The sequence below is a fragment of the Arachis ipaensis genome, chromosome B07 (genome assembly GCF_000816755.2).
Source record: "Arachis ipaensis cultivar K30076 chromosome B07, Araip1.1, whole genome shotgun sequence".
Taxonomy (NCBI): Eukaryota; Viridiplantae; Streptophyta; class Magnoliopsida; order Fabales; family Fabaceae; genus Arachis; species Arachis ipaensis.
The window spans coordinates 16,321,898-16,331,665 of NC_029791.2; the positions used below are offsets into that span (position 1 = coordinate 16,321,898).

Consider the following 9,768-nt stretch of genomic DNA (forward strand, 5'->3'; position numbering starts at 1 on the left):
GTATACATATATATGTAATTTAAGTCATTTTTAATATATATTTTATACTAGTAAATAATTTTAGTGGTTTTTTTTAATGTATATTTAATATAATTATTTTTATATGATAACTTCTAAATTATCTTGGTTTGATTTTTTCAAATAATAAAAGTATTAGAATCTTATAGTACTCACCCATTTAACGTTTGGATTTTTTAAAAGTTATAACTCTTAATTAGTTTTATAAGTAGTATAATTAATTTTTTCAATTATTTTTTTGAATATTTGTGTTAAATAAAATCATATGCCAAGGCAATAATATTATATGATCATTCTTTCTTATATATAATATTTGAGACAATATTTTTAGTTATCAATTGTACGATCAGTTGTTTTTTGAATTAAAGCAATACAAATCTTTCAATTCTAATCCAGGGTTTCTTAAATCTTTTTTAATAGGTCCCTTTCTAGAATAATATTACCAAACTTCTTTCATGCATTATATGTAAAATGGTATCGAGCTTGTAATTTAAATAACTTGCAAGAGCAAGCTTGAAGAGGAGAAGGCTTGTGATGCAGCTTTGAGTAGAGAAAACAGAAGAGAGAAGAACGAGATTGTGATTGAGAAAGAAAGGAATTTTGGAATAATCCAATTGAATTGAAGAGTCAAAGCTATATGCAGTATATATAGCTGTACAAATAGGAAAAATTAAATAACTAACTAGTGGTGTAGAATTTAAATCTAACAAACTAACCAACCTGCCAACTATACAAAACAAATTCTACAGCTATACAAAATAAACTCTAACAAATTGCTATTTTGCTGCATTTCAATTTTATTGGGCAATACAAAGTATGCAGCTGTATTATGTTACAGCCCCTGCAAGCTGGTATTACTTGGGTTGTGCAAATCAAGTAAGTCCAGCTTGGAAAGCAAGTGAGAAAATGGTTTGGGAGCAAGGGGTTTAGTGAAAAGATCTGCAGGTTGATCGCTAGAGACAATGTGCCTGAGATTAGAAATTCCTTCTTTAAACTTGTTTCGAACCACATGACAATCTACCTCAACATGATTAGTTCTCTCATGGAACACATGATTTGATGCAATGTAGATAGCCGAATTATTGTCACAAAAAATATCAACTGGAAGAGGAGGGTGAATGTCAAATTCCTTTAAAAGCTTGAGTAACCAAATAAGCTCACAAGTGCCATTAGCAAGGGCACGATATTCAGCTTCTGAGGAGGACCTTGAAACTGTGGCTTGCTTTTTACTTTTTCAAGAAATGAGAGTGTTGCCAAGAAAGAAGCAATAGCCACTAATAGATTTTCTAGTGTCTTTGCAAGCACCCCAATCAGAATCTGTGTAACCAGACAGTGTAAAGGAATTGTTGCTTGAGAAAAATAGGCCTGTTGCAGGGGATTGCTTAAGATATCGAAGGATTCGATAGGCTGCCGTCAAGTGAGCATCAGTGGGTGAATCCATGAACTGAGATAAGCACCCAACTGAATAGCTAAGGTCAGGTATTGTATTTGTAAGATATAGAAGTCTGCCCACCAATCTGCGATACATGGTTGCATCAGGAAGAGGAGAACCTGAATCCTTAGACAGGAAGGTAGTGTACTCCATAGGCGTAGAAGCTGGCTTGGCACCAAGTAAGCCACAATCCGTGATTAAGTCTAATGCATACTTCCTTTGATACAGTGCAATACCGGTTTTGTTGCGCGCTACCTCCATACCAATAAAGAACTTGAGGATGCCAAGATCCTTAATCTTGAATTTATCATCTAAGAAAATCTTAACAGCCCGAATTTCATCCAGATCGTTCCCTGCCAGCACTAGATCATCCACATAAACAAGGATGGTAGTAAATCTTGTACCGGTGGATTTAGTAAACAATGAATGATCATTTTTAGATTGAGTGAACCCCAAGTCAGCAAGAGCAGCAGAGAGTTTGATGTTCCACTGGCGACTAGCCTGCTTCAAGCCGTACAAAGACTTCGTCAATTTGCAAACTAACTTGGGATTCGAACATTGCAGTCCCTTTGGGAGCTTCATGTAAACATCTTCATGAAGGTCGCCATGAAGAAAAGCCATATTCACATCAAGCTGATGAAGGTGCCAGTTCTTCGCTGCGGCAATTGCAAGGAGAACCCTCACAGTGCTCATCTTCACAACGGGACTAAAGGTGTCAATGTAGTCAACTCCGGGAATTTGAGTGAAGTCTTGGGCAACAAGCCGCGCTTTGTGTCTCTCAATGGTGCCATCCGGATTGAATTTGGTACGAAAGATCCATTTACAACCAATTGCATTCTTCCCAGGAGGAAGAGGAGTGATGATTCAGGTCTTGTTTTGCTCAAGAGCAGTGAGTTCTGCCTCAATGGTCTTCCGCCAACAATCATGCAAGACAGCCTCAGAATAGTATTTGGGATCCGGGTTATTTATGAGAGAGAAAGTAAAGGCTTGGTGCTTGGGAGAGAATAATGCATATGACAAATGATGAGAAAGAGGATACTTACAAGTTGAAGGTAATTGGAGCGCATTCATTGGATCTCTATGTGATGAAATGTGGAAACAATAGAAATCTTTAAGATAAGACGATTGTTTTCTTTCTCGTTCAGACCTTCTAAAGATTGGTACATCAGGTGGAGGTTCAATGTTAGTGGATGTATGGTCTAATGATGCTTGTGCTGATGCTGGTTCCAATGCTAAGGATGATGCAGAAGTAATTATGTCATGAGAAGATGCCACTGGCGATGCAGAACTTATAGATGAATCTGATGCAATGCTCATAGTAGGAGGTGCTGGTGTGTCATGATGAGATGCAACTGTATTATATGTGAAATTATCATAGTAAAATGCAAAAGGGTCAGAATTTGACAAGTCCAATGAATGTTGATGCATGGAAGGGAGATCGCTTGTCACTTGTTTAAAAGGAAAATGGTGCTCATAAAATTCAGTGTTCCTTGATATGAAAAGTTCTTTTGTTTTCAAGTCAAACAGAATGGATCCTTTTGTCCCTGATTGATACCCGAGAAAAATACATTTTCGAGCTCTTGGATCTAATTTTCTTCTACCAGCACTTAAAGTAGTGGCAAAAACTAGACAACCAAACACCTTGAGAGAAGTTAAATCTGGTTTAGCGTTGAAAAGAGCTTCATAAGGAGTTTTATGTTGTAAGTAAGTGCTTGGCAGTCTATTAATTAAATGTACCGAATGTTGCACTGCATAGTGCCAAAAACATTTTGGAACATGAGAATGAAACAAAAGTGCTCTTGCAACATTCAATATGTGTTGATGCTTCCTCTCAACAATTCCATTTTGTTGAGGAGTCTCAACACAAGATGTTTGATGCAATATTCCTTTTGAGTTGTAGAAAGAATTCATTTTAAACTCCATTCTATTATCTGTTCTAATTTGTTTCACAGTTTTATGAATTTGGGTTTGCACCAGTTGAACAAAATTTTGCACCAACCTCGCAGCTTCTTATTTCAATTTCATGCAATAAATCCAAGTGAACCTTGTTTTATTTTCTACAATAGCAAGAAAATATTTATGGCCAGAAGTTGATAGAATTGAGAGTGGCCCCCCAAATATCTATGTGTATTAAGTCAAAAGGATTTTCAGAGTGTGTATTACTATTAGAAAATGACAATTTCTTTTGTCTAGCAAAGTGACAAGAATCACAAACATGAGATGATGAGATGCACTCGATGAATGGAAATGTATTTTTCATTATGGACATTCTGCTATATGGTAGATGACCTAGTCTAGCATGCCATAAGGCTCCTAAATTCTGCTGCACTGTCAAATTTATTAAGGGTGTATGAACTGCTGGTGTAGTTAGCTTCCAGGGTTGAGCATTCATCACATAGAGATCACCAATGACTTTAGCTTGCCCAATCATCTTCAATGATGGGAGTACCTGTATCTCACAAGAAGAATCAGTGAATTTTAATTCACAATGCAATGACTTTGTGAGTTTAGAAACTAAAATCAAATTGTATTTAAAGTGAGGTATGAATAAGACATTAGTAAGGGTCAAATGGTTCGAAAGTTGTACAGTGCCACAAATGTTTGTAGTAGTGGTGGAGCCATCAGGTAGATTTACTAAGACCGGCTTCATGTAAAAGAAAGTTTTAAAAGACTCTTGAATGTAAGATGCATGATCAGTGGCTCCACTGTCAAGTATCCAAGAGGTTTTATTAAAACTTGATGACATACTCAAGAAATGCCTACCTTTTGGCTGAGTGAGGGTGGCTGAAGAAGTGATGTGGTTAACACTATGGGAAGCTGGCATGAATGGTTGTTAGAGGAGGGCCAGTAAAGTTTCTTTCTGATCTGGAGTTAACACAAGTACTGTATCATTACTCTTTTCATCTGAGCCAGAATCAGTGATCTCAGCACTAGAATTCTCAACTGTCCCTTCAGTGCTGATTTGATTAGCTACTCGTTGTTTTAAGTGAGCAGGAAAACCATTTTTCTTGTAGCAAGTTTCTGCTAAATGACCAATTCGATTACAGTAGCTACAAATCTTAGAAGTGTATCCTCGACCATAGGATTTCTGAGTGCCTCCTCTACCTGTACTTCTCCCACGACCTCTGCCTCTCGCTGGGAAAGAACCACCTCCAGCTGAGGCTTGCACTTCCAAAGAATTAGTCACAATTTTGCTATCAGACAACTCACAATTCAACTGTCGTTCCTATTGAGTTAGCATAACTAGCACAGTGTTGCTTTTAGGCAATGGCGTCATAAGCATAATTTGTGATTTAACAGTGGAATATTGTTCATTCAAACCTCTCAAAAATTTAACAACATATTCTTCAGATGCATGATCTCGAACGATTTTTAATCCACAAGAACAACCACTCACACAAGCAACACAATTAAGGATGGCATGTAAATTTTCTAATTCTTCCCAAATAGCCTTCAGCTTAGTAAAATAAGAGGTGACAGAGAGATCACCTTGTTTGAGCGCATAGAATTCCTCTTTCAACTCACCTACTCGAAAAACATCTCCATGCGAATAACGATGCTTCAAATCGTTCCATAAATCTGGAGCTGAACTAATCCACATCACGCTTTTAGCGATCTCAGGACTGAGAGAGAGGTTAATCCAAGAGAGAAGAAAATTATTGCACCTATCCCATGCTTCGAAAGTAGGATCGCCTTCGGTCGGTTTCGGAATCGATCCATCAAGGAACTTCACCTTATTCTTCGATCTCAGTGCTCTCCACATGTCGTGCGACCACTGGTAACAATTTTGAGGCGTTAGCTGGAGCGAAATCAGAGAAGTTCCAGGACTTTCACCTGGATGAAGAAAATAAGGACTGATCGGATCAGAAATGGCAGAAGAGGAGCTGGATCTGCCGATGTGTGTTTGAAACTGACAGAATTGACGCATGAAACTAGTGAATCTCTCAAAATCTGCAGCGGAATTCGATGAATGACTCGCATTCGAATCTGATGACTAATCTGCCATTTTTGAATTTGGAGGCTCTGATACCATGTAAAATGGTATCGAGCTTGTAATTTAAATAACTTGCAAGAGCAAGCTTGAAGAGGAGAAGTCTTGTGATGCAGCCTTAAGTAGAGAAAACAGAAGAGAGAAGAACGAGATTGTGATTGAGAAAGAAAGGAATTTTGGAATAATCCAATTGAATTGAAGAGTCAAAGCTATATGCAGTATATATAGCTGTACAAATAGGAAAAATTAAATAACTAACTAGTGGTGTAGAATTTAAATCTAACAAACTAACCAACCTGCCAACTATACAAAACAAATTCTACAGCTATACAAAACAAACTCTAATAGATTGCTATTTTGCTGCATTTCAATTTTATTGGGCAATACAAAGTATGCAGCTGTATTATGTTACATTATAAAAAAAAGTGTCTAAATAATATGATGATAATCAGTGACTAAAAGAAAGGAAAGTTAAAATTTTGGTCTCCTTTTCATTTTACTTGTAACCTTGCACTCTATTGAGAGAAAATAAGAGAGACTTTAGTTTTGTCTTCTAACACAGTAGGAGCCAGAACAGTGTTACTTGCAAGGATAGTTGTAATGAATGAAGCTTAGTGAATAACTCAGGAGATATTTTGTTTTTGTCTCCTTTAGTGCAAAACCAAAAATAGAGAAGAGAATAGAGAATGACACACAGATACATTCTGATTCGGCTACCCAGTGCAATGTAGCCTACATCCAGTCTCCATCACAACAATGATAAAATTTCACTATCTTTTCAACATATTACAATTACCAATTATTCCTAGGATCTATCCAATCCTATCTGAGACAAGTCCAGATTCTAACCCAACTTGAACTTGACTAGGACTCACCTTAACTTTTAACTGCAAAGTGCTAACCCAACTTGCAAGAAAATCCACTCAAAATCATGACAAAAAAAAACGCTTACAAAGAATTTCTAAAATAACTTAGGCTTTTTCTCCAAGTCTAGCTCTCTGCCTTTTTTCATTCATTGGTTTTCTTACAAACTTCACCATATTTGCCTTTTACCAATAAAACTCAAACAGACTAAATTGAGAAAAAGAATTACAAAATAAAAATCATGAAGGAGAAAAACAAAAACAGCTCAGGGAGTTATGAGAACTGAAACCAGTACTCTTTCGCTCTTGCTCAATCCTTGGTCGTTTTCCCCTATATAGAGGTATGAAGCTTCCAGGGCTTGAACCATACTTAGCACTTTGTTTTTCTTCTTCTCCAACAATCAGAATCCGCAGCAGCATTCACAGAAGGGAGAGAGAGAGAGGACCGAAGCAGTGACATGTAACCATACATTTCTCTTTCAACTTTTTCTTCATGCATCTTGAATCTGGGTTGTTCATCTTTAATTTGGCCCAAAGTTTATTTATTGACCGTTGATTCATAACAGAACACCATTGACTTCACTTTCTTCATTTTTCCAGAATGGTACTTGTGTCTCAGAGGATTTCTTCAACGTTCCATGATGAAGCACAAATAAGGAAATCACCTTTGTGTGATCCTCTGTCCGGATGAGATTTTTTCTCTTGTTGTAGCTCTTTTTCTTTTCTCTTTTTACTTGATTTTGGAAACAACCTTTTTATTCTTAATCGTGCCCTAGCTTCAGAAATTTCTTTTTCTTTCTTCTTGCTTCAGATTGATGTGATGTTAAAGAAAGAGAAGAGAGAATTTTCTTCTCGGTGGTGTGGTGTTCGAATGAAATGAATTTTAAATTACCTAGTTGGAGTCTAAGTGAAGTGTATGGATTTAGGTGTTAGATCACCGAATGGACTTATGATGGATATGGGCTCACTTTCTTTCTTTTCTTTATAGTTCAGCAACTTATTAATGAATCAAAGTTTGTTTATGCTGAATTTGATAATGGGCCAATGTGTGTGTGGGATTGAGTACTTGCTTTTTGGGCCAATTTTAGTTAAACTAACTTTCTGCACTCCAAACAAAATATATTACACAAATAATTTAACATTAATTCAACAATATTTAGTCATTATCTTAATCATAGTTTAGTTTACCAAACTCAACATAATTCATATCACAAATAATATTATGAAAATTACATTCCAAGCAAGAATTAATTCTTTTAAAAAATAGCATGAAGTTCACTCCAGAGAATACTAATATTTTCTAACTTTCTAAAATAACCTTTCACCCAACCTCCATTAGAGTTGTGAATAAGACAACCAAAATCTACTAACCCACTAAGAGAACTCTGACTAACATCATAGTTCATTTTAACCGAATTCACAGAAGGAGGGGCCAAAAAAAAAAAGAGCGAGAGAGGAGATAAAAAAAATATACATATTAAATATGGCATGCATCTCCCTAGCTAAACTCTGGATCATACTAACTACTCTAATAGCACCCCACCCATCATGAGGGTTAAAGAGTTCATTGTTTCTATCTCTTCAAATTCATTGTATAATTGAGTAGAGCAAGAAAATATCTCATTGGTTGGAATCCCGCTTTAGCCAATTCGTTAAGCTAGGGCAAATAGAGTACATACTTAAAAAAGTTCAAATCTTTCTGGCTTTAGTTCAATCCCTAAGACAATATAAACGATATTTAGGAGCTTGTTAGTATCTATGGCAAATATCAGATGTTATAAGCCCACGATAAAACCTAAACTCAGCAGTAGGAATCTTATTATGCAGACAAAGCCAAATTAAAAACTTTTATTTTTCTAGCACTTATAGTTTCCAAATTCATAACTAATTGTTGAGCTCAGGCTAACCAAACTTTCTCTTAGAGAGCCAAATGTAGCCACTGCTAGCTGACTAGACTAGATGCATAAGCACTCCAAACCCACGTTGGTCTCTTTAGCATGCCGATGAGGATTAAAGCCCTTTAAATGCTTCCTAGTCTTTGAGGAATAGTAATGATAATATTAGCGAAATTCTAACATCTTCTTTGTCAGATCTCCTTAATGACTAAATCAATATTAAAGATCTGTACATAACTAACATAAGACAACCCCTTAGCAATCTGATTTTCAGACATCTACTTATCAAATCAAAAGAATATATTATCAAATTACTAAATTATAAGAATACGATGTTTAGTTTATTATTGGATTAGATTAGTTTTTATTACTAAAAAGAATTATGGCATCTATACTGTATTACGTGTATATTAAAAAAAGTTATTTATATAAAATATATGTTAAAATATAGAATATATTATTAAAAATAAATGAAACATTACATGTATTTATATACCAATACATAATAACTAATTTGGTAGTTAATTTTATTAGTTGTAGAGAATACTTTTATTATAATTAATATGATAAAATAATTTAAAATCACCACAAGAAAACGCTTAATACCATCGGATTTATCGTCAGATTTAGTACCAGATGTTACTAGCGGATGTAGCGTCGAATTTACCGGCAGTTATAAATGAAAATTCGTCCCTCGAAAAAATTATCGTTGGATTATAAATTCCGTTACTAAATTCAACGGTAAATTGTAGCGCAAAATATTATTTTATTCGCGCCAATTTTACCGTTAGATTTTAAGGCAAAATTGTCCGACGGTAACAGGTTTTAGTAAAACACGGCGTTTGGGCAACACGAATACTTTACCGGCGGATTCTTCTGTCGGTAAATTCGACGGTAAAATTGGGGTAAAATTCAAACCTGAAACACATTTCCCCCCCCTCCCTCTCTCTCTCTCTCTCTCTCTCTCTCTCTCGCAAATGGTGACAACGACAGATCTGGCGGTGCGAAACAGTGGCAATGGTGGCTGGGCTAGGCAGTGACGATCCTTTCTGCGGCGGCTCTGGGCAGAACGGCGCATCCCCACTCTGTTGACGAACCTCCATGGACGGCCACGATGAAGACCTCGACGGCAGCTGCCGCCTTCGCCACCACCTGGAGCTGCCGCCATCGTTGTTGCTGCACGTCGTCCTTACTGCTGCTGGAGCTGTCGCTGCTGCCGCCGCTGTTGGTGTTCGTTCCCATCGGAGGTTCTCACCTTGTCACCGTCACTGCCACCTCCTATTACTACTATGCTTCCACCATCCTGCAGCCACCATTAGAGGTAATTTTTCTATAAATTTTTTTTCTAATTTTTTTGTGAATTTAGGCTTTTGTTAGGTATTGTATTAATTATTTATTAAATTTATTTAATGAAGTGTGTGATTAGGATTTGTTATGTTAATTTAGTATAATTAGAAATTAAATCATATTAGAATAGGCTATCGTAGGATAAAATTAAGAGTGCTTGAGCTGTTGGAAGATTTTAATTGAGTATTAAGAGTGCTTGAGCTAATGGAAGATTTTATTTGA

General features: G+C 36.2%; 2 protein-coding genes across 2 annotated transcripts; both read right to left on the minus strand.

Moving 5' to 3' along the window:
- LOC107606798 (uncharacterized mitochondrial protein AtMg00810-like) lies at window positions 1,253-2,143 on the minus strand. Its single transcript, XM_016308817.1, has one exon. It carries the CDS (start codon window positions 2,141-2,143, stop codon window positions 1,253-1,255), a length of 891 nt encoding a protein of 296 aa, XP_016164303.1.
- Window positions 4,284-9,441, minus strand: LOC107606799. Its single transcript, XM_016308818.1, has 3 exons — window positions 9,297-9,441; window positions 4,848-5,284; window positions 4,284-4,676 (listed from the first exon to the last, which is right to left on the minus strand). Exons 1-3 carry the CDS (start codon window positions 9,439-9,441, stop codon window positions 4,284-4,286), a joined length of 975 nt encoding a protein of 324 aa, XP_016164304.1.

Bases quoted from the DNA above. Each gene is read 5' to 3' on its own strand.
- LOC107606798 (XM_016308817.1), bottom strand. From the start codon at position 2,143: ATGAGCACTGTGAGGGTTCTCCTTGCAATTGCCGCAGCGAAGAACTGG.
- LOC107606799 (XM_016308818.1), bottom strand. From the start codon at position 9,441: ATGGGAACGAACACCAACAGCGGCGGCAGCAGCGACAGCTCCAGCAGC. The intron at 5,285-9,296 runs GTTCGTCAACAG...TTCTTCATCCAG, and splicing joins CATCGTGGCCGTCCATGGAG to GTGAAAGTCCTGGAACTTCT. The intron at 4,677-4,847 runs GTGAGTGGTTGT...CTAACTCAATAG, and splicing joins TCCTTAATTGTGTTGCTTGT to GAACGACAGTTGAATTGTGA.